The sequence below is a fragment of the Lepidochelys olivacea genome, assembly GCF_965140295.1.
Source record: "Lepidochelys olivacea isolate rLepOli2 genome assembly, chromosome: 1".
Classification (NCBI taxonomy): Eukaryota; Metazoa; Chordata; order Testudines; family Cheloniidae; genus Lepidochelys; species Lepidochelys olivacea.
In genome coordinates, this window is record NC_140411.1 from 316,213,380 (window position 1) to 316,237,721 (window position 24,342).

The 24,342-nt window shown below is 41.5% G+C and overlaps 1 protein-coding gene across 4 annotated transcripts in view; it reads left to right on the forward strand.

The window, feature by feature from the left end:
* Nucleotides 1-23,258, forward strand: part of IL17REL (interleukin 17 receptor E like) — a 77,410-nt gene extending 54,152 nt beyond the window's left edge. For 2 of the 4 annotated variants that reach the window (XM_084613577.1, XM_084613579.1), the window contains exons 7-18: nt 463-602; nt 802-873; nt 1,796-1,850; nt 3,777-3,940; nt 6,162-6,209; nt 7,882-7,939; nt 8,310-8,455; nt 15,980-16,045; nt 17,138-17,195; nt 18,785-18,901; nt 21,507-21,561; nt 22,336-23,258. In XM_084613577.1, coding sequence (XP_084469703.1) covers nt 463-602; nt 802-873; nt 1,796-1,850; nt 3,777-3,940; nt 6,162-6,209; nt 7,882-7,939; nt 8,310-8,455; nt 15,980-16,045; nt 17,138-17,195; nt 18,785-18,901; nt 21,507-21,561; nt 22,336-22,375 — 1,019 coding nt within the window. In that variant the 3' untranslated portion in view covers nt 22,376-23,258. The remainder of the gene's footprint in view (nt 1-462; nt 603-801; nt 874-1,795; nt 1,851-3,776; nt 3,941-6,161; nt 6,210-7,881; nt 7,940-8,309; nt 8,456-15,979; nt 16,046-17,137; nt 17,196-18,784; nt 18,902-21,506; nt 21,562-22,335) is intronic. The other 2 variants (XM_084613578.1, XM_084613580.1) reach the window with 2 other exon arrangements.
* The last annotated feature ends 1,084 nt before the right edge of the window (nt 23,259-24,342 follow it).

Genomic DNA, 24,342 nt, shown 5'->3' on the forward strand with positions numbered 1-24,342 from the left:
TACCCAACAGCCAGCTATCCTGGCCCGTGGAGGCTTGGCAATAAAAGATTTTGTTCAGAAAGTAAAACATGCTTTTGGTCTAAGAGAAAGCTGCACATCTTTTTTAAATTTAATATTTTCTAGCCATAATCAGTTTCGGGAGAGACAGGCAGGGGGAATAACCCATGACTAGATTCTTCAAGTTCTAGAATTTACAGATGGAAACGCTGTTAAGGGACAGTAACAGCTATCTTGGCCTGATAACTGTTAGTTTAATTTTTTTTTAACTAACACTGAACTTCAATCTCATGAAAATCATTAAGTAGCATAAAAGAAGAGCATATTTGTGAGGACTTAAATATACATTGAATGAAATCAAATGTATCAATATGAGGGGGAATAAACACAAAAAATCAGTGATTGACAACGTAACTAGGAACCTATGTATAATAATTTAATGTGTTTATTTTGTTCTTATCTCAGCTGGGAAGTTGGATTATAATGTGGACAGGGCGAGGAAAACCATATCTGTGAATGTATCAGACTTTCTTCAAGACCAAGACTATTATGTTCGTTTATGTCACAAATGGTTTACCTGTGAAGACGTGGGGTCATTTGCTTTGGTGAGTAAGAATTTATTACAGGCTGGGAGTCTTTTCTCATTTGAATTTAGTGGGACTACTCTTAGTAATGAGTAACATGAGTAATGTTACTCGTATTTATGTGTTTGTACGATCTGGCCTAATCTTTTTATATGTAGTTTCATTGAAAGCCAGCTACTGCATAGAAGATGGTGAGTCCAGTAATTCTATTTAATTTCAGATAAAAAGGAAGGAGTCTTTGAAGTCAACTTCTTTGCAATATTCCCAGTTACTGCCTTGTCTCTGCATTGAGGTAAAATATTTTGATAACCTTCAGCATCTATCTCAGCCTTAAATAAAGGCGATCACCAAAAGTGCATTATTCCTGCCAATCTCTTTACAGCAAATTCTGTAGTATGAATGGCCAGATTCTGAGCCAGACTTAGCAAATCAGTGAGAAACTTAGAAACTTAGGTGCTTAGAAACTGCAGCGATTGGATTCTATGTCCATGAGCCTGCAGACACTTAGATTCATAGATTCCAAGGCCAGAAAGGACCACTGAGATCATTCTCATCTGACCTCCTGTATAACACGGGCCATAGAACTTTCCCCAGATAACTCCTATAGCAGATCTTTTAGAAGAAACATCCAATCTTGATTTAATAATTGTAAGTGCTGAAGAATCCATCACTGCCCTTGGTAAATTGGCCAGTGGTTAATTATCCTCATGTTAACAATGTATGCCTTATTTCCAGTCTGCAATTGCATAGTTTCAGCTTGCGCACATGCTTAAATAATGAAGCCAGTGGAACTACGCACATGCATAAGTGTTCAATTGGTTATCAGTAAAAAGGTCTAGGGTCTGTCCTAAACTCATTGAAATCAATGGCAAAACACCCATTGCCTTAAACGTGAGTAGGCTTGGGACCCAAAATTTATAAATCAACAGTGTTACATATTAGAAATGATATTGTGTCACTTCAGGAATTTAAAAGAGTTTGCTACTAATAAAACTTAAATTGGAATGTCAAGTAAATTAAATGAAAATCCAAACATAGACATTCAATTATGGAAAATATGAAAGAAAACCAGAATAATCCAACAGCTATTGTGACACATCTTTGGCTGGGATGTTTTGATGTGTTCTGACTTTGAATATGTGGGTTGAACTGCCTCAAAAATAGCAGATTTGAGAATATAATTGACTAGCTAATGGCAATTCTTTGGGTTGCAGGGTTGGTCGGCGATCCCAGATGCAAGGAGGACACAACTTTGCCCTTTTAAAAATGGCAAGTAGATTGTAATTATTGCATGGCAGAGTATTATTAGTCAGTTCCTGACATGTACCATCTCCTTAAATGTGCTTGTATATAAAATGACACTGCTTGGATTGCTCCATTTTAAGCAGTGACAGTTTTTATTTGTAATATAGAAAATAATTTTTAAAATGAGGTATTACTATGTATATTTTTCGTCCTATTTTTTTCTAATAGGCCAAATTGTGCTCTCAGTTCACGCCAACATAAATGCTAAGTTACTCTATTGATATCAAAATTGTGTAAATGGGAGCAGAATTTGGCTCTACTAATATAATTTTTGTTTCTTAATTCAAGCACAAGGAGGCCAGAATGAAACAGCTTGGAGCTCAGTTTTGGGAAGGGTTCATGAAGAAAGTTGGCTTTAAGGAAGTATTTGAAGGCAGGGGCCTGGCAGACAAGAAGGAGGAGGCTGTTGCAAATGTAAAGGGTGGATAAAGGAAGAGGACGAACTGAGTGTGGGAGTAGTTAATAGGGAGGAGCAGAGGAAACCTGAGTGGGAGTAGGAGATGATGTGAAGGAAAACGTGTAGTGGTTTAAAGAATGTAGAGCTTGAATCTGGTGCATTAATAAATAGGAAGCCGATAATAAATGTAAAATTATTTGCAGACTGTGAGCCTGATTGCAAACCTCTTCCTTGGGTGAGCAGTTACTCACACAGGTGCTTCCACTGAAGTCACAATCTGGCTTGCGGGAGTGGTAACAACTGAAAATGAAATAGGTTTTTATTATTTTGTGTGGTGAAGGGTTTCTGTCCTGCAGGAAATTCTCATACTTCAACATACGCTTTTATCTCAAACCAGGACAAAAAGTCAGAATACCAAAACTCTTGGCAGAACAAACAGTTCTGAAAGGTTTTGATTAGGAAATATCAAAATTTTTTTGTTCTGAGTCAATTCAGCATTAAACTGTGTACTCCTCAGGCACTGCTGGGGGAAGGGATAGCTCAGTGGTTTGAGCATTGGCCTGCTAAACCCAGGGTTGTGAGTGCAATCCTTGAGGGGGCCATTTAGGGATCTGGGGCAAAAATTGAGGATTGGCCCTGCTTTGAGCACGGGATTGGACTAGATGACCTCCTGAGGTCCCTTCCAACCCTGATATTCTATGATTCATGGGAAGTTGTAGTTCAGGTATCTCATGTCCCCTATAGGCTGGGCTTCTCAGCTAGATCACATCTCCCATGATGCTGGTCATGCTTGTGTTCACTTTTTTGTGAACATTCAAAGGACCTAGTTTTACTGATGTACCTACTTGCAGAAATATATTTTCCTCTTATTAGGTATTAGACAAATCCAAATTTCCAAGTTGCTTACATGAATATTTGCAGAATTACAATTTTAAATTTGCATGCTGGAAATTCTTCCACATTCATCCAATCAGGGAACAAAACCAATCGCAAATAATTAAGACAGCTCCAGTTTTCAACAGTGAGTGTTCAGTACACTGTTTGCAAACCAGAAAGCACGCACACCTTCCCCCTCCCCCGAAAATAAGTTGAATAAATCTGTGAAATTGCAGTCTGCTTGTGATGCTCAGGGAAGAGAAAAAGAAGCTAATTATGCAGATCAGTTTACTTGTGTGAATTATTCACTTATCTCTAATCATTATTCAGAGCCCTAGAACTCCACCTCTGAGTTTATTTGCTCTCTATAGAGTGAGTCTAATTTACCACTACCATGCCCTCTTGCATAGTCATTTACAGTTAAAGTGCGTGAAAAAGTCTTCCATTCTGATTGAGCCAAGGTTGCATGGGTGGAAATGATTACCCAAAGGGCCAGGGAAAGGAGAAGCTGGTCCTTAGGTTTTATTTTAAGTGCTGATGCATGAATTTTTTTTGTTTCAATACCATTTAGATTCATTTAATTGATCTCAAAAAATGCTTCTACTGTTTGTGCATAGATACAAAGGCACTGTGGGATAACATTGTATATAATTCAGCCACACAAACACTGGCCTGGAAACCAGCCTGTCCCGTGCACGTCACTGTTAACCTATGCAGGTTAACACAGTCGAATGACCAATGTGTAGATCTACAAAACGCATCAACTACAGCTCCAGAGAAAGTAAGCATTATTTAGTGTCATTAGGACTGTAAGACTAAGGGTGATATCCTAAATCCAATGCATAACATAAGTAGCTAGGATATGGAATAAGGGCAGTTGCAAATACTTGTTTCTGTTCTATCCTATCTACACAGGTTCTTATACAGCAGTCAGTTTGTTATTGTATAATAACAGCATGAGTTATTCAGAGAACTGAATACATGCTGTTGATAAAATGGTTTCATGGTAGAAATTCTTGTGAACCTAGAAATTTTTGCTGAAAACAATTTTTTTTGTTTCCTAAAATAACTGTGGCTTGATTTTCATGTACAGCAAAGCCCCTTTACACCACACTGAAAGTAAAAAAAAAAAAAAAAAAAAAGGAGTACTTGTGGCACCTTAGAGACTAACCAATTTATTTGAGCATAAGCTTTCGTGAGTTCACGAAAGCTTATGCTCAAATAAATTGGTTAGTCTCTAAGGTGCCACAAGTACTCCTTTTCTTTTTGCTAATACAGACTAACATGGCTGTTACTCTGAAACCTTCACACTGAAAGTGTAATGGCACCTTAGCATTTGTACCCACTTTAAGGTACAGTTGCACTCCCAGACTTGTGTAAAGAGCCTTAGTGTAAATAAGAATCAGTCTCCTTGAAATTGTGGGTGGCTTGATCCTTTCTGAAAAGTTATTTTCAGAACTAAGAGAATTTATAACTCAGCAGTGTTGCCAACTCTTGTGATTTAATCATGAGTCTTGTGATACTGAGTGCTTTTCCTAAAGCCCCAGATTCTGGATTCATATGGTTAGACAAGAATCTCAGCTTTCATTTTTTTAAAAAAAAGTAAGGTTCTATCTCTGATGGTTGTGGAGAAAAGATTGAAAATGTGACACCTAAAGACTGTAACACCAGAAGGCAAATAAAAAGAACCACAAATTCTTAATTTTTAAGTCTCATAATTGTTAAGCCAATCGTATGATATCCTGGCCGGGTGGTTAGTGATTATTCAGCCTTTACAATTGTCCTGATGTCTAGCTTTTAATAAAGCCCTGATCCACAAACACATGCATGCTTAATGTCACACATGTCAGTGGTCCCAGTGGGACTTCTTGTGTGCTTACAGTACAAGTCTTTGCAGAATAAAGGCCTAAGTTTGCTATGCTTGGCAATTGTCATGTAAAATTACCCAGCATTCAAACGGACAATGGATTTGCCACCAGAAGATAAATATTAAAATAAAAATGCCCTAGTGAATTTTGTATTTTCACTTAACGCTTTCCCCATTGTTGCTATTGGGCTAATTTTAGTGTTCAAACGCAGGGTGCATTCCCCCCCCCCTTTTTTTTTCTTTCTCTTTCTCTTTTCTTTATAAAGGGATTTGAGCTGAGTTGTGGACATGGTCTGGGTACAGAAGTGCAGCCAATGACATTCTTCACATTGTCCTCAAACTGTCTACGGCATAGAAATCAAACTTAGGTCATGACACTGCAAGCTGTTACCTGGGCACAAAGCCCTTACTACACGAGCACTTCCACTCGTTTCAATAGGATTACTTACATGAGTAAGGGTCACTCACTTGAATGAGTCTTTGAAGGATGTGGCCCCTTTTTAAAAAAAAACTGAGGCCTCGATTCTGAAAAACAACCTTTTCTGGAAGGGTACTTAAGCGCATGCTGAACTTTAAGCATGTGTGAAGTCCTAACTGAAGTCAGCGGGACTTCAGCACATGCTTGAAACAACAAGAGCTGTGTAATCGGTTTGTTATTGAATTAAAGAAAGCAAGTCATGACCAAATCAATTAGGTTTAGATTCAATGGGTCATATTCTCGTGTTTGCACAAATCTCCCATTGACATCATAGGAATTCCTATTTAATTAAGAGGGTAGAGTATGACCCATTGTATAAAACATACTATAAAAAAATTAACTACATTTCACTTCAAAATTAACTAGTTGTTTGTAATGTGATTTGAAAATGAGACATGCTATACTCATGCTAGGTATTACCAGATTAAATCCTGGTACCTTTGTATTCAGTGAAAACTCCCACTGAAGGTAGTGATTGGTCCATTATAATTAAATTGCTCTATGTGATTAACTGATTGACACATTTTAAAAAAAGAGAACACCTTCAGTTCCTTTTCTAATACATCAATTGTACAAGTGTTTGCAGCTCAGTGGTTTGTTCTTTCTGTTGATACTGGTTTGTAAAGCTGACTAATTCTGTGCACTCTCTTTTTCAAGCAGGTAAAATATTCCCGTGTAGACACTCATCCAAGACTTTGCATGAAGGTAAATTGCTTTTTTTGTAGATTAACCATTTACACCATCCCTCCTCATTTTGCAGGTATCAGCTACAAAAGATGCATCATAAATCTTTTGGAAGAATACTCCTTACCATATAACCCATGAAAAGAAAATAGGAATAAGAAATATTAGAATATTAGAAATATTTAGAAATATTTAATATGAAATATTAGAATAGGAGGATGTTGTGTTAAGGAAGTCAATAAAATGTCAGATATGAAAAATGGCTCATATGGGACCATATTCTGGCATCAATTTTTTTATTTTAATGGGCTTTAAAGCTGATGGCATAACATGGCTAATAGAAATGTGCTTTTACAATACGGCAAATTTGAGAATGAGAAGATGTAGATAAAAAGCAATGTATATTGCCATTCATTTGTTCTGTTTTCCCTGCTGTTACAAAGAAGGACTTTAGTACCTATTCCTGCCACCAGAACTGAAATTAAAATTCAGGGCCTGATTCTCCATTGCAGTGTGTAGTTATGGACACCTGGGCAAAGTGGGTGTGCAGCTCTGTGCTTCTGTTTGGGTAGTATTTTATACAGACTTTACACAGATGTAAATCGCTAGGCAAGGTAGAAAGCTATGGAAAATAAAGCACACAGAATTCAAGACTCCTCTCATTCATGCTGGTGCAAACTGGAAGTAACCCTATGGGAATCAGTGGAAATACACCAATATCAAAGTAATGGAAGGGAGGTCAGAATCAGGTCCTCAAAGCCAGTATTCCAAGTGTTCAACTGCAGATGAGAGAAATAGCGCTTGAGACACTGAAAAATACCAAAACTCCAGACTCAGTGTCTCTCCAACCCTCATAAGAATTTCATAGGTAAAGCTGAACCAAATTACATTAAATCATATGAATATTTGCCTAGTGTTCACCTGAGTCCACACCCAAGTGTGGCTTTGTTGGATTCTACATCCACACTGGAAAAGTTTCCAGTCCTAATAGTGGACCTGGTCTGACTTTTGAGTTTGCAGTGAAATACAAAATGAGGTGCGATTTGACATGTTTCCAGTATCATCATGAACATTTACCATATGCAGCTTTAATGATTGATAGTATCAAGGCCATAAAATAGAATAATAAAACTAACAGCCAATAAAAGAAATATGACTCAAGATAAAAACAAAACAATATTCATTAAGGGGAAGAAATCAGGATAGTTACTGTTCCCTAAGAGATAGGAATGGTTACGGCACAGCTTTAAGCTGACAATACTAAAAAGCAGAATAGAACGTTTTATGCCCTCATGCTGCAAGCACTCAAGCATGTGTTTAACTTTATGTACTTGAGTAATGGTGAATTCTTTGAATACTATGCATCCCTGGACCAAATCATACTGCTGCTGTTCAGGCAAAATAGCCAATGAAGTCAGTATAGGGCTCCCTATTGTTGTTTTTAAAATGCTTTTAAGCAACGGATTTTCTAAGTCAGTGGGACTGCATAGGAACGTAAAGTTAAACACTTGCATAAATGTTTGCAGAATTTGGCCCTTAGCGAGTATCAGAGCTTGGAGCATAACGTGGGAGGTTAAGCTGTGAATAATTCTTTTGCTGCTTTCTGGAATTCAGTGGCTGGCTTTAGCTGGATCTATAGCCACAAGTTCAAACTTCAAAATTCTGTTCTTCTAACAGCTTTCTTTATTTTCAGTTTACAACCAAGCAAGGCTCTTGGGTTCGATGCCCATTTGCTCATGGGAATTTCCCAGGTAAATAACTTTATTTTATTAAATTAAAATGACACATTAATAATTATATTAAATTAAATTAACCACTAGACTACAACCTCTCTCATCGAGTAAAGCTTGTGGTCTTGTTATATCCTCTGAATTGCATCAATAATATTTAACAGTGCAGGTTTTCCATTTGTAAGCTCCCACAGTTAATCAAGTATTTGTAAAGATAAATAATAACCTGTTCAAAATCAAGATAGCTATTGATATAACAGTTGACGGTATTCAAGCTGATAATGGTTTTATTTTAGCACAGCATGGTATCTACTGTTATAGTATCTCATACGTCATTCATTGTGTGAGTGATTACATTTAAAAATAACAGCCTTTCTCCCCATTTTCAAAGCTTGGAAAATGAGAATTGCTGCCCGGGCAGAACAGATACAAGTCTCCTTCATGTCGCAAACCAAGGCAAAATTTTCAGTGCTGGTGTGTAACAAGGCACAGCTGTCTTCATGTGACTCTGTTGGGATACGCCACTCAGTCTCAGCGGTTGGTATGCGTTATTTATCAGAAGTTGCTATCAATAAGGCAGCTTCAACATGTTTAATTTGAATTTATTGCCATCCATAACTCTGATGCCTGGACAAAACTAGCAAAAGCCAGGCACACGCACTTTGGAACAATATCCATAGTTAAAGCATTTAGTCCTAGTTCTGATCTCACCCTGATGTAAGACAGGAGTAACCACTGAAATTAAGTGAGTCACACCAGTGGAAGTGACTTTTGAGTGCTTGACTTTGTAACTTGAATGTTCTTTTAATGTTTTGTTGTTGTACTATTATAAATATGTGCACTTCATAGGCCCAATTCATTACTACTGGTGCAGGGATGTTCCAGAGCTATACCTCCCTGTGCCAGCTTGATTTGCTGTGCTGCAGGCAGTTTACACAAGACAGGGCCATACAGTGGATCCCACGTCTGACCTCCTTTGAGGTTTCTGATAGGGAGGGCAGCTTTATGCTCTGCTGGGCTTTTCATAGGACACCTGAGGGAATAGACTGCCTTGTGGATGCAGTACCACTGTACAGCCTATCCTTGAACTCCATGGACACAGCTGGCTATTTTTGACCCTTATTTTCTTGAAGAATTAGCAAGCACTGTGGGCCTCATTCTCACTTACACTAAGACATCTTTACACCAGTGTAAAGGAACGTTAAAATGGACATATATTATCCCCCCCACACACACCCTAGTTCCCTAGTTAAGGCCCCTTTCTTTGCCAGTTTGGTGTAAAGATGCCTTAGTGTCACTGAGAAACATGCACTGCATGTTATACAAGTACAGTGAGAGAATTGCGGGAATATCCTCAAGCCAACAGTATTTTTATAGAGCTGGTTGTAACTCAGAATTTCTGTTCTGTGGGAAATTCCGACATTTTGAAAAATGCTTTTGTTCTGATTTGGAATGGAAATGAGACGTTTTGAAATTTCTTGCAGGAAGGAAATTCTGAACAGTTTCATTTAGAAACAACATTCAGTTTTTGATGAATTGGCATTTTCCAATGGAAAAACCATTTTTGTTGGAAAATTCCTGACTACCTATACTTGTTCACATGTTACACTCAGTTATTGTGGCTGCAAGCCATTGTTTATGGTTATGGAAATAATAGCTTGTGGTTAATTCATCAGCAGACTAGGGGAATATGCTTGCAGTCTTCTGACAGGCACTCCATGTAGTTTACTCATATTCCTATTAGGCTAGAGCGCTCAATGCGTGTTTCTAAACCTACTCTGTGTGGAATGCCTAGTTTCACATTCGTATTTGGCTATATTCAAATAGGAAAATATTCTCTTTATCAGTGAATTTTCTGTTATCTAAAGTCCATTATTTTATTATTATTACTAAGGCACCTATCTTGGTAGCTAAGCATTGATCCTGGATGCACTTGGCCATATATGTATTCATTTCTGCATTGCTATGGGGAAACTGTTAGCGATCCCTATATTTAAATTTCCATTGTAAAGGATTCTTGCAACCTTTTTTTGAGACGCTCTCATGGCCTTCCTTTCTAGCAGGTCTTTGTTGTTCTGCAGGGAGAATGCCCTTGGCTAGCAAAGTGCCTCTTCCTGTCCCATGGCATTCTGATCAGCTTTTGCTGAGATTAAAAATTGTTGTTTCTCCTCTCCTCTCCCTTACATTCCTCAGGAAGTTTTGGCAGCATATCAAAATAATAATTATACACAAACATTCTATGGCTGGCCTCATGTTGCTACCAGCACAGCATCAGCAGCAGACACTGTCCTGGGAGCTCATAGAGCAGATGTTTTGGGTGGGGGAGAGGAGAGAGCTGGTCTGGTCTGGTCTGGGGGCACCACATGGGGCAGGAATCAGGCTGGACTTCTCTGGGACCCAGAGGCGTATCTTTGCCCCTCGGGCAACCCACATTGGGCTTGAGCACCCCCAACTCCTCAGGAGGATGGAGGAGAGAGAAGAAGAGAGTGAGGCTGGGTTCCCTGAACCCAGCACCTGGGCCCAGGAGAAGAAAGGAGAGCAGCAGAATACGGACCCTGGACTTCAGAAAAGCAGACTTTGACTCCCTCAGAGAACTGATGGGCAGGATCCCCTGGGAGAATAACATGAGGGGGAAAGGAGTCCAGGAGAGCTGGCTATATTTTAAAGAATCCTTATTGAGGTTACAGGGACAAACCATCCTGATGCGTAGAAAGACTAGTAAATATGGCAGGCGACCAGCTTGGCTTAACAGTGAAATCCTTGCTGATCTTTCAGCAGACGGTGCAGTAGGACTGCTAACTGTCATCGAACCACCACTTCCGCTGCCACTCTGCTTTCCTGCTCTTGTCTCGATAGCGAATTTCTCCATGTTTTGTCTCATGGGCTCCCACTTCCACTGCAACTCTACTCTCCTGAATCCATCTCGCAGGTCATCAGCCACTGCTTCTACTTCCACTCTGCTCTCTGGCTCTCCTGGTGGTCTCGCAGGGCCGCTTCCGCTGCAACTATGCTCGCTGCTCTTGTCTCGCCATAAAACAGCAAGCGTGCAGCCCGCTCAGCTGTTGTGTCCTGGCAGCAGACGGTGCAGTAGGTCTGCAATCCATCGTCATTGAACGACCGCTTCCGCTGCCACTCTGCTCTCCTGCAGACGCCATACCACGGCAAGCATGGAGCCCGCTCAGATCACCTCGACAGTTATGAGCATTGTAAACACCTCAGGCATTATCATGCAGTATATGCAGAACCAGAGCCTGCAAAAACAGACGAGGAGGTGATGGCAGCGCGGTGACGAGAGTGATGAGGACAAGGACACAGACTTCTCGGGCCCAGGCAATTTGGCCATCCTGGTGGCAATGGGGCAGGCTCATGCTGTGGAATGCAGATTGTGGGCCCTGTGAAACAAGCACAGACTGGTGGGACCGCATAGTGTTGCAAGTCTGGGATGATTCCCAGTGGCTGCAAAACTTTCGCATGCGTAAGGGTACTTTCATGGAACTTTGACTTGCTTTCCCTTGCCCTGAAGCTCAAGAATACCAAGATGAGAGCAGCCCTCATAGCTCACAAGCGAGTGGCAATAGCCCTCTGAAAGCTTGCAACAGCTACCGGTCAGTCGGGAATCAATTTGGAGTGGGCAAATTTACTGTGGGGGCTGCTGTGATCCAAGTTGCCAACGCAATCACTGAGCTGCTGCTACCAAGGGTAGTGACTCTGGGAAATGTGTGGGTTATAGTGGATGGCTTTGCTGCAATGGGATTCCCTAACTGTGGTGGGGCGATAGACGGAACACACATCCCTGTCTTGGGACTGGAACACCAAGGCAGCCAGTACATAAACCAAAAGGGGTACTTTTCAATGATGCTGCAAGCACTGGTGAATCACAAGGGACCTTTCACCAACATCAATGTGAGATGACCAGGAAAGGTACATGATGCTTGCATCTTCAGGAACTCTGGTCTGTTTCAAAAGCTGCAGGAAGGGATTTACTTTCCAGACCAGAAAATAACCGTTGGGGATGATGAAATGCCTATAGTTATCCTTGGGGACCCAGCCTACCTCTTAATGCCATGGCTCATGAAGCCATACACAGGCAGCCTGGACAGTAGTTAGGAGCTGTTCAACTACAGGCTGAGCAAGTGCAGAATGGTGGTAGAATGTGCATTTGGACGTTTAAAGGCGCGCTGGCGCAGTTTACTGACTCGCTTAGACCTCAGCGAAACCAATATTCCCACTGTTATTACTGCTTGCTGTGTGCTCCACAATATCTGAGAGTAAGGGGGGAGACATTTATGGTGGGGTGGAAGTTGAGGTAAATCACCTGGCTGCTGATTACACGCAGCCAGACACCAGAGCAGTTAGAGCACAGCAGGGCACGCTGCGCATCAGAGAAGCTTTGAAAACCAGTTTCATGGCTGACCAGGCTACAGTGTGACAGTTCTGTTTGTTTCTCCTTGAGGAAAACCCACCCCCTGGGTTCCATCTACTTCTCTGTAAGCCAACCACCCTTCCCTCCCTACTTCAATCACCGCTTCCAGAGACAATAAAGTCATTGCATGAATTTGAAACATTCTTAATTTGTCACACAAATAGGGGGATAACTGCCGAGGTAGCCCGGGAGGGGTGAGGGAAGCACCAGGTGGGGTAGGGGAGGAGGGAAGGACAAGGCCACACAGCACTTCAAAACTTATTGAATGCCAGCCTTCTGTTGCTTGGGCAGTCCTATGGGGTGGAGTGGTTGGGTGCCCAGAGGCCCTGCCATGTTCTTGGGTGTCTGGGTGAGGAGGCAATGGTACTTGGGGAGGAGGGTGGTTGATTACACAGGGGCTGCAGTGGCGGTCTGTGCCTTTCCTGCACCTCAACCATATGCCAGAGCATATCAGTTTGATCCTCCAGTAGCCTCAGCATTGCATCCTGCCTCCTCTCATCATGCTGTTGCCACCTCTCCTGTTGCTCCAGCCATCTATCCTCTCGTGCATCCCTCCTGTCCTCATTCATTTTGTGCTTTCCTGGCCGCTGCCATTGTCTGCCTCCACTCATTCTGCTGGGCTCTTTCAGTTTGGGTGGACTGCATGAGCTCAGAACACTTCATCGCGAGTGCGTTTTTTTTCACCTTCTTATCTGTGCTAGCCTCTGGGACAGAGATGCTAGTCCCAGCGTTGAAACATTTGCAGCTGTGGGAGAAAAAAAGGGAGATTAAAATTGAAAAAGACACACTGGCCATTTAAAAGGAAGGGCTGATGTTTTCAGGTTAATGTGCAGCACAAACACAACTACCCCCCCCCAATTCTCTGAGATGATCACTTCACCCCTCCCCCGACCCCGTGGCTAACAGCAGGGATGATTTCTTTTCAGCCACAGGCAAACAGGAATGGCCACCTCTGAATGTTCCCTGAATAAAACTCCCCTATTTCAACTAGGTGACTATGAATGATATCACTCTCCTGAGGATAACACAGAGAGATAAAGAACGGATGTTGCTTGAATGCCAGCAAACACCGGGACCACATGCTGCCATGCTTTCTTATGCAATGATTCCAGACTACATGCTACTGGCCTGGTGTGGTAAAGTGTCCTACCGTGGAGGACGCAATAAGGCTGTCCTCCCCAGAAACCTTTTGCAAAGGCTTTGGGAGTACCTCCAGGACAACTTCATTGAGATGTCCCTGGAAGATTTCCGCCCCAACCCCAGATACATGAACAGACTTTTCCAGTAGCTGTGCTGGCCACAAATACATCCCAAGTCTTCAGGGCAAAGTAATCATTAAACACGCTTGCTTTTAAACCGTGTATTATATTTATAAAGGTACACTCACCAGAGCTGCCTTCTCTGCCTTCAAGGTCTGGGAGCCCGGGTTGGGAGGGGTATTGGATCTCGGGTGATAAACAGCTCCTGGCTGTCAGGGAGAATGGCTTCTCAGCGCACACCAGGCAAGCGATCTTCAACCTCTCCCTCATCTTCCTCATCCCCAAAATCCTCGTCCCTGTTGCGTGAGACTCCCCACCCTTGCAGGAGTTCATGTACAGGGGTGGGGCACCTACAGTGGTAGGGGCACCCCCTAGAATTGCATGTAGCTCATCCAAGAAGCAGCATGTCTGGGGCTCTGACCCCAAGCAGGCTTTTGCCTCTTGGGTTTTTTGGTAGGCTTGCCTAAGCTCCTTAAGTTTCACGTGGCACTGCTGTGGGTCCCTGTGATAGCCTCTGTCCTTCATGCCCTTGGAGATTTTTTTTTTTCAAATATTTTGGCATTTCATCTCTTGGAATGGAGTTCTGATAGCACGCAATCGTCTCCCCATACAGTGATCAGATCCAGTACTTCCCATTCGGTTCATGCTGGACCTCTTTTGCAATTCTGGGACTCCATGGTCATCTTTGCTGATATCTGCACGGTCATCTGTGCTGATCAGCTTTCCACACTGGCCAAACAGGAAATGAAATTCAAAAGTTCGCAGGGGTTTTCCTGTCTACCTGGCCAGTGCATCCAAGTTCAGAGTGCTGTCCAGAGCGGTCACAATGGACCACTGTTGGATAGCTCCTGGAGTCCAATACAGTTTAATTGCGTCCACACTAACCCAAATTCAACCTGGCGATGTCTATTTCAGTGCTAATCCCCTCGTCGGATATTAGTCGATTTTAGGAGCCCATTAAGTTGACAAAAATAGCTTTGTTGTGTGGATGGGTGCAGGGTTAAATCGATCTAATGCTGCTAAATTTGACCTAAACTCATAGTGTAGACCAGGGCTAAGTAGGATTGGATCCGAGCCAGATATTATTGTGAAACTGGACATATCAAACAGGGTGCCAGTCTGTTCAGAAATGTCCATTGTTTCCATTGTCCTGTGGTACAGATTGACCTGGTCTCTTTAGTGACGATACAATGGGAACTCGCGTAGATTACACATGGTTCCCTGCCCCAAGACCATGAGCAATTTCCACCAGGGTCTCATGATGACTTAACACTGAGCTATTGTTCTCATAAACAATTGTTCATAGCCTGAATATTAATGTATTCACAATAGTTTTGGGTTAAGGCCATATTTACCTAATTTATCCCTGTCGTCTTCAGGAGCTTTGTTGAGGAAGGAAAAGCAGTACAGGGCCCATAGTTCCAGAGAAATAGTCATTTTCCTTTTTGCGCACAAGCCACAAATAACTATTTTAAGCAGCAGAACAATTTTTTTAGGGTAACTTTACCATCAGGTGCAAGTTTTTTCATGAAGTTGATAGATTTCCACTCCATACAGCTAAATTCAGTGCCTTGCACAATGACAGGTTTCAGAGTAGTAGCCGTGTTAGTCTGTATTTGCAAAAAGAAAAGGAGTACTTGTGGCACCTTAGAGACTAACCAATTTATTTGAGCATAAGCTCAAATAAGCTTTCGTGATGAAGTGAGCTGTAGCTCACGAAAGCTTATGCTCAAATAAATTGGTTAGTCTCTAAGGTGCCACAAGTCTTCCTTTTTTTTTTTGCGAATACAGACTAACACGGTTGCTACTCTGAAATTTACTATCAGGGTAATCCTTTCTCAGAGCACAGCCTGAGTAGCTGGCTGTGGGATGGGGAGATCTGCAGCACACAGGGCTCTCCCCTCTGGCCCAGCTAGGCCATGGAGTACAAGTAGAAGCCTTCGATGGCTTCTGCCATAGCCTCCCATCTTTAGCAACCTCCACGACTGGCATCCTCCCCTTCTGGGAGTGTGGGGGAAATGGAAAGTGGATCATTACCCAGTCTCCCTTCCTGGTCCACCCCCCAATCCACCTTATGCACTTCGACACAGTGCTGTGCTCCATAATGTGCTGGGATATGGGCCCTCTTCATGGGTTCCTCAAATCCTGCACCTCCTGAACCAAACTGGCTGCACTGTGCTCACGGCGTTCCGTACCCCTGAGGGAGGGAAGTCCTTAAAAGGAAAAGAACCTTCAATAATGAAAACAATCTGCCACATATTTTAAGGTAGTTAAATACATAACATTACTGACAAAAGAGCCAAAGAGCTGGAGGGAGACTATGCATTTTGGTTGCCCACAAGCTCTGAAGTTAACAGCTTTCCACTTTGTTTTCATCAGGGTGACTCTCAGCCCACATCTGTCAATATTTCAGGTGAAATATGTGGCTCAGAAGTTTGCATTCAGGTAGGTCTGCTGATTTGTAGATATACTCTGCACTAAATAAACAAGCTGGCGTGGAAATAAGAAACTGTGGGCAGTGTCGCAGCTGCCTCCTCCCAGCCAAATCTGACCATGACCCACTTGTAGGTTGCAAAGAGCATTATTAATAGTTTGAATGTGCTGCTGTTGTCCCTTGCTGAGCTTGTATTAATTATTTAAGGTCCATTCTTGATCTCTTATTTTTGTAGATGGCAACAGTGGAATATTAAGGGCTATTAAATTAACCCCTCCATCTATAAAACCTCTTATGATGAAAAGATTGGAGTCAGAAGGGCAGAGGGAAGTAACAAATGTATTAACATTTTCTAAAAAACAAGTCTAAGGACTTTAGCGCATTCAGGCATATGTATACAATAGTAAACAAGGAGACATGCAGCATACTAAGTGTACTGATACATATTTAAATGACTATTATTGAAACAGAGCTGGGCAAATAATATGCAAAAATGCCAGCACATATCTGTAGAACTGAGTTTTACTAACAGATATGTTCATAGAAAATGAATTTAAAACTCAAAGGTCTGATTCCACCTGGAAAGTGAGTGTTACATTTGTTTTTTATGAGTATTTTCACCAGAAACTTAGAACTATTTTTATTATTGTATAGCACCCAAAAGTATGCTAGGCACACTGGAAAACAAAAATCACTTTTTTAAAAACTAAACATCCAGAGTCAGATGGGCTTGGAGGCATGGGGAGGTAGAAAGTTCTTCTGGTGCTCTTCTTCTGGCAGCTGGCCTGGAAGGCTGTTGTCACTTTCTGTCTTTAGTCAGAAAGTGAAAGTGACAAGGGCCATCTAGAAAGGCAACTAGGGAACCCTTATTTTCCATCAGAAAATCATTCCAGCAGAAAATTCCCTCGTAGCTACATCTTCTGTAACCCTGAAAGTGACTAAGAGTGACACAAGTATAAGCTAAACCATTAAACAGATTTTTTTTTTAAAATCTGCATTCATTTCAGTAAACTAACAAGCCAATGTTTATTTTGCCAAAACAAATGATCATAAACAATATTGTTGAGAGGGATATAACCATTTTTTTCTTTCTTTTATAAAAGGTGGGGAGGACAGATGTAGATTATTCTGTTCCACTGCAGATCTGCGATATCCAATGCAGTAAGTACTAATAATGTGTCACATGAAAGATTGAGATAGAAGATGAGATGGGTTTGACAGCAGAATCAGGGTCTCCTGGGACTGACACAACAATCCCCATCCTTCTGGGCTGCAGATTTCAGAGTCAAATCCTGATCTCTTTACTCCGTAAGTAAAGGAGGAAGGGTGACATTGTGACTAAGACACGGAACTGGAACTCAGTAAACCTTCAAGGGTAAATTCCCAGCACTGCCACAGACTTTCTGTGTGACTCTGGGCAAGTCATTTAATCCCTCTGTGACTCAGTTCCCATTTGTACAAAGGGGATAATAGCACTTCCCTACCTCATGGAGGTATTGCAAGGATAAATTAATTAATGGTTTGAAAAGTTCTCAGATACAATGATGGGCTCAACTGTGTTTAAGTTTAAGTCCTAGCAATAAGCAATAGTGAGGTCAGATCAGGGCTCACAGCAGGGATAGCCCTGAGACAGGGATTTTGGATCTAAGGCACAATAGGAGAAGCGCTGAACTGAGAACTCTAGGTGCAGTCAAGCTGGGAAGAAGACTCCAATTGCACTTGGTCATCTTATTGTTCAGTTGCTGTAATAAATCAAATCAAATCACAGGAAGGGAGTGAGGGTTGAGACCATACATTGTCTATGGAGTGTTAAAAGCAGATGCGAAAATCACCTGCTCATAAGGCCCTTTGAAAAACATAGCTTTAGAGATATAATTCCTAGTACACATTTTGGTTGTACCATAAAAGCTCTTCACAGTTCACTTTAAGAAGCCTGGCTCTAAAAACGTTGGGGCCTGTAATTGTATCCTGGTGGCAGAGCTCTGAGGGAGTGCTTGTATGGGACTTGGTAACTCATTTTCTTTGAAAAATACAATACCGCATGAAGTCAAATACTTAAACACATTCATCACTACAGTTGAGGTTATCAGGATATAACTTTCCAGGACATGATAAAAGCATATAAAATAATGAAAGGTTAGAAAAGGTGGACTGGGAGATTCTGCTCTGTCTTTTATAACATAAGAACAAGGAGACATTTAATTAAATTGAAAGGTAGGAAATTAAAAACTGATAAAAGGAAATATTCTCCCCCATAATGTGACTAAACTGTGGAACTCCTTGCCATAGGAAGTTTTTTGGACAAAGGACTCAACAAGATTAAAAAAAGGCATTGGACACATATATGAATATTGAGAATATCCAGTTATAATTAAAGCTAATTAAAATTTTGTAGAGGGACTACAAAACCTCATGCTTTAGGTTTTAAGGCTAAGCCAATCTCTAACTATTAGAGATCAAGATAAGATCTAATGTGTCATGCAGATTATCCCACATTTGCCTACTGCAATGTTCACATACCTTCCTCTGAAGCAACTGAAACTGTCTACTTCAGAGGCAAGATACTGGACTTGATGGACCTCACTGTGATCCAGTATGGGTGCCTAGTTCCAGCTATTTGTTTGGAGGCTAAAAGAAATGCACTTTGTGGTCTGCAGCAAGTGTTATGTTTTTAGTGAATAGAGTCACTATTTAGAAATTATTTATTCTCAGATGTGCATTTTCCATAACAACAAATACATTTTTCCCAGCATTATCTTCCGAGAGTCAAGAAGATGATGAAAACTCCATAAGGATCATGTCCCTGTCAGCAATAATTTTAATCCTGGTGACAATGATGGCTCTCCTTGGACATAAAATTTTAACAGGTACATAATGAAGGGAATGTTAATTGGAGAATCAGTCCATATTTTCTTGACAATCTGGAATATAGATTTAAAAACAAATGGACATTAATGGTATATAGTGGAAAAATAGTTAAAAATCCTTCCCTAGCCTCCAGAATGAAGCTTTCCTCATTATCCATGCCCAGATGCCCCACCTGATCATTCACACAGTACCCTGGACTCCTGCCCCAGATAAAACCCTGGGAGAAGAGGCATGTTTTGTAGCATCTGCTGAGGGTCTCTAGATCTGGGCTCTGGTGAACTAAGGGAGAGGAAGTTAATGCCAAAGCTCAGGGCCTGCAACTGACAATGTCCTCTTGCTAACCCCTTTCTTCTTAAACAAGGGGACTGCTTGCTGAAGTCTCTGCGATGGTCATGGGTGCCAGGGTATTGCACAGAGAGGGAGGCAGTCTCTCAAGCAGCTAGCTTAAACAAAACTTGCTCCCAAGTATGTACCAAGAAGTATATGTCTGCAAAACATCAGGACAATTAGACTTCATTTACTCCCAGCCAGATTCTGGAATCCTTAATCACCTTGAATAGTGCCTTACTCCAAGAGTTGACCCATTGATTTCAATGGTACTATTTGTGAAGCAAGGTGCTAATCAGCATTTTATTATTTATTATGGTAGTGCCTAGGGATCAACCAAGATTAGGCCCCATTGTGCTAGGCACAGTACAAATATGGTGTAACAGACAATCCCTTCCCTAAAGAACTTGTAGTCTAAGGCAATGTCTACACTTAAAAACTTAGTGGCACAGCTGTACCGATACAGCTGTGCTGCTGTAGGGCTTGGTCTACACTGGGGGGAGGGAGGGATTGATCTAAGATATGCAACTTCAGCTACGAGAATAGCATAGCTGAATCTTAGATCGACTTAGAATCACTTACTTTGCGTCCTCGCGGCGTGGGATCAATGGCCGCCGCTCCCCCATCAACTCTGCTTCCGCCTCTCACCCTGGTGGAGTTCTGGAGTCGACGGCAGAGCGATCAGGGATCGATTTATCGCGTCTACACTAGACGCGATAAATCGATCCCCGATAGATCGATCACTACACGCTGATCCGGCGGGTAGTGTAGACGTGACCTAAGAGTGCTCGTGCAGAGAGCTCTCCCATTGATATAATAAAACCAGCTTAATGAGTGGTGGGAGAGCATCTCCTGCCAACATAACGCTGTGCACATGAGCACTTATGCCGGCGAAACATGTCGCTCAGGGGTGTGTGTGTGTGTTTTCCACACCCCTGAGTGACAAAGTTTTGCCGACATAAGTGCTTGGGTAGACATGGCCTAACTAGATAAGACAGGCGAAGAGTGGGGGAAAGGGAAATAGCATACACAGAGTAATCAGTGTGATGGCCTGCAAATATCCTGTTAATTCCATAATCTCTCTCTCTCTCTCTCTCTCTCATGGGTGGGGGATGGGGTTTAGTTGGAGGGGATTAGCCAAACAGCACAACAAGGGAAGGGAGAGGGGACAGTGAAGAGAAGAGGTGACTGAGGGGGACAGGGCAGTAAAGACCTTGAGGAGAGAGAGAAGGGTGTGAGGGGAAGGGGAGGAATGAGGCAGAGGTGAGGAGACTGGGAGAGAGCAGGATGGGGTTGGAGAAAACAGCCAGTCAATACAGGGCAGAGAAAGTGGAGTAAAAACTGTAGAAAATACTCTGAGCATGAGTTTAGGTATCAAAATCTGGCCCTCAGCATTCATACTTCATCTCACGTTTTTTTTACTGGGTAAGAGTAGGATTTGTCCTACATTGTAACCGAGGTTTTCATGCAGAGGGTGGCTGTTGTAATGATCAGTATAAGTACTGTTGGAGCTATGTAAGGGGTGCAAAACCATACAAAGAGATAAAAAACTTTAGTCAAAGTAGATACTTCAAACTCCCCCATTAACACTGCGCTTTCTCGCTGGTAACAGTCAGCGGCCGTGCTATTTTTCAGTTGTGACTCATGGTGCTAGAATGACTATCAGACCCTTTCCCAATCAGATCACTGTGCAAATATTTGTAAATGATTTTTCCTGGTTTGCTGTGGCATGGGATTGAGAAGAAAAGATCATCTTTATAGTTTTATGCCAGATATATTGCATGTCTTTACAATGAAATTATCATGTACATCTGTAAAAGCATCATCCAGCAGCAGTCCTCTCAAAATGGTTTTAATGTTTCCACTCTATTTTTCTGCCAGAAATTCAGCATCCAATAATTACAAAACCCTTATATCAGAGGTAAAATTAGTTCATGCTCATGAAGGTTAATCTATTTCCAAATTCAAGGCAACGTGTCCAACTGGCATATTTAATACATTATATTTTTTTCATCAGACATTGAAATTTGTATTCAGCATGACTTTCCCTCTGAAGCAACAGAGCTTAAGGAACTGGGTAGTCAGACCCTCATTTTTAAAAGCATTGCCTAAGACACAAGGCTTCTCTAATTTATACATTCTTTTCCATTTGACTGCTGTTTGCTTTCCCCCCTGCAATTTAAGGGATATGAATATTTCCAATGAGCTACTGCAAAAATAAATGTATGAATTAAAGTGAAAATAAAATGGCATCTTACATTATGATTTATTTCTCAGTTTTTCACAGAAAGAAACATGAAGGCAGAAGTCCAGCACAGATCATAAGGCAGAGGTAGTCAGCAATTCTCTTCAGTGTACAGCATGTCAGTTTTTTAATGTTCGTGAGAGATGTGGGATTGACAGTCCTGAAGAAGCCTTGGTAAAACCCTCTGTCCACAAAGCAGAGGCAATGGCTTTGTAATATCTGTACTGGAGTTAGTATTGTAGATCCCATTATACCTGGAAGTGGTCCTGATATTTCTCTGTCATTGACAAAACTCTTGCCCCTGCTGGAAGCACATGTTTCTCTTTGGGTTCCTGCCTGCACCTCATGATGTCAGAACTGACTGGGTACCATTGCAGGGAAAGGAAAGAATAAATGAATAAAGGAAGAGAAAGAGGGGAAAGTAGACTTCTCCATAATAAGAGTAGAAGGAAGCTCTGGACCCTCCCCCAGAAGAGGTGAGATGAACAGAGATAGAGAGCACCTCAAGCTCTCAAACTGAAAAGGCCCAGCCCAAAGAGGGAGGCAAAGGAGGGCAGGGGGAGAGAGGGAAACAGTCAGGGAAGAGGAAAAAAATATACTTTAAGCTTGATATGGAGGGATCATTGCTCAGCTGAGAGGGTGCTCCCATTCTCACACCATGCCAATCGCTGCCTTTCCAGAAGGAAAACTATGCCACTTAGCATGAAGTGTAATAATTTCTTTCTTTTGGACACCTGTGCACTCAAGCAGCCAAGTCCCTGAGTTGCTGAGAAGGGCTTAGAACTGTATAAATCCTAATGCTATACTGTTGCAATAGACTGTTCCAAATGAGGGGAAATGCCAATCTCCTGTCCTGTTTAGTTTCTCCACTAGAGCGAAGAGTACCTCTTCCTTGCATTGATGATGGTGGCTGGTGAATTTAGCAGAACTCTTTCAAGATCCTCAGCGTCCTTCTCAATATCAGGTTGACTTTACATGTTACTTGCTCACATGAATAGTCCACTCTCATGCAAACCGACTTTGGTAGGACTATTCACAAGTGTAAAAGGCTTTACAAGTGCAGAGTGTAACATTTTACATCTTCAGATGAGGGAGTATCAGTCTGTTTGCCTATATCTCAAGAACAGTAAACGTTGGTTAGATCATGTGGGTAGAGAATCTGTCCCACATTTTCCTGTGAATTGAATGGTTTATTTAAGATGCCAGAAATGGGCAAGTTTTGCACTCTAGTTGCCGTATTATGGGTACTTCAAGAATTACACATTTCTAATCTTCCTTTTAGAACCATAAACCTAAATTACTAAGTTATGGAATGGAAGAGATTTCTTATCAATGTTAATACATTTACTTCCCTCTAGTGAACTGAACCGTAGCTTTCTTTATTTTCTAGAGCCTTTCTGATAACTTTAGAGCACTGTGGCAAATCTTGCCATAGACAGACCTGTATCCCTGAAATTCTTCTCAGGTCTATCTCATAACTGCATTCAGTATTTTATGTATTGTATTTCTTTGAGTCAAAGGCATTTTTCCTGTTTTATTTTCTGGAAACAACTTTACAGCTTTGTTAAATAATTCCAAATTAAAATGACATTTCCTCTCCAGGGAACTAGATCCTCCTCCCATTAAGTTAATGGGAAAACCCCCATTGACTTCAAAGAGAAGCAGATCAGGCTTCTGGTTTCTTGGTTGTTTAAAACTTTTACATGAAATACAGTTCTTAAGAAAAGTATTTTGTCAAAATAATGAACTGAAGTGTTTGTCTTGTATTATAATGCTACTATTTATACTTGCAACTGAAAATAATACCACATACGATACAAAATGTTTAGTGTTTGTCATTTATTTCTTTTAAAACTCTCCAAACTCCTATCAAACATTCTTAATTCCTTTTGTGTAATAAGGAAGTGACATTAACAAAGACATGAACAATGTTGATGCCTGAAACCCATGTGGGATTGATTATGGGAGGTTGGGAGCAGGGGAGGGAAGGAGGGAGTGGAACAAGTGTTTGATCAATAAAATATATTTTCCATCTGCATGCCTTTTTGTTTTAGGATCCTCCAGGGGCAATTTAAAAAAGAAAAGAAAAAAGTGTGTCAATTGAAGACATGTTTGCCGAGCTGAAACATATGGTTCGCTAGGAGCCTGAGGGAGGAAAAAAAATTCTTGGCTTCTTTGATGTTAAAGCATATTACACCAAATGTGCATTTTACTGAGATGGTAGGGAGGATTGGGGTTGGGGAAGGTCTGCCTTATGCAGGACTGGAGCTCAAGGAGCAGGGGGGCACAGATAGCCTCTCTAAACCCTCCAGTTAGCTGAAAGTGTGGAGCTTTGCACTATGAAATGGATTTATAATTGAAGCACTGGTTAATTTACATATCTCTTTCCCCCTATAACTGTATACACACTTCTATCAGAATCAATGCAGGACAGTGGAGATAAATACCCTCCTGATATTTTACAGTTCTTTGCTCATATTGGACCAAATCCTGGCTCCTCCCACTTAGAATCCTAGAATCATAGAATATCAGGGTTGGAAGGGATCCCAGAAGGTCATCTAGTCCAACCCCCTGCTCGAAGCAGGACCAATTCCCAGTTAAATCATCCCAGCCAGGGCTTTGTCAAGCCTGACCTTAAAAACCTCTAAGGAAGGAGATTCTACCACCTACCTAGGTAACGCATTCCAGTGTTTCACCGCCCTCTTAGTGAAAAAGTTTTTCCTAATATCCAATCTAAACCTCCCCCACTGCAACTTGAGACCATTACTCCTCGTTCTGTCATCTGCTACCATTGAGAACAGTCTAGAGCCATCCTCTTTGGAACCCCCTTTCAGGTAGTTGAAAGCAGCTATCAAATCCCCCCTCATT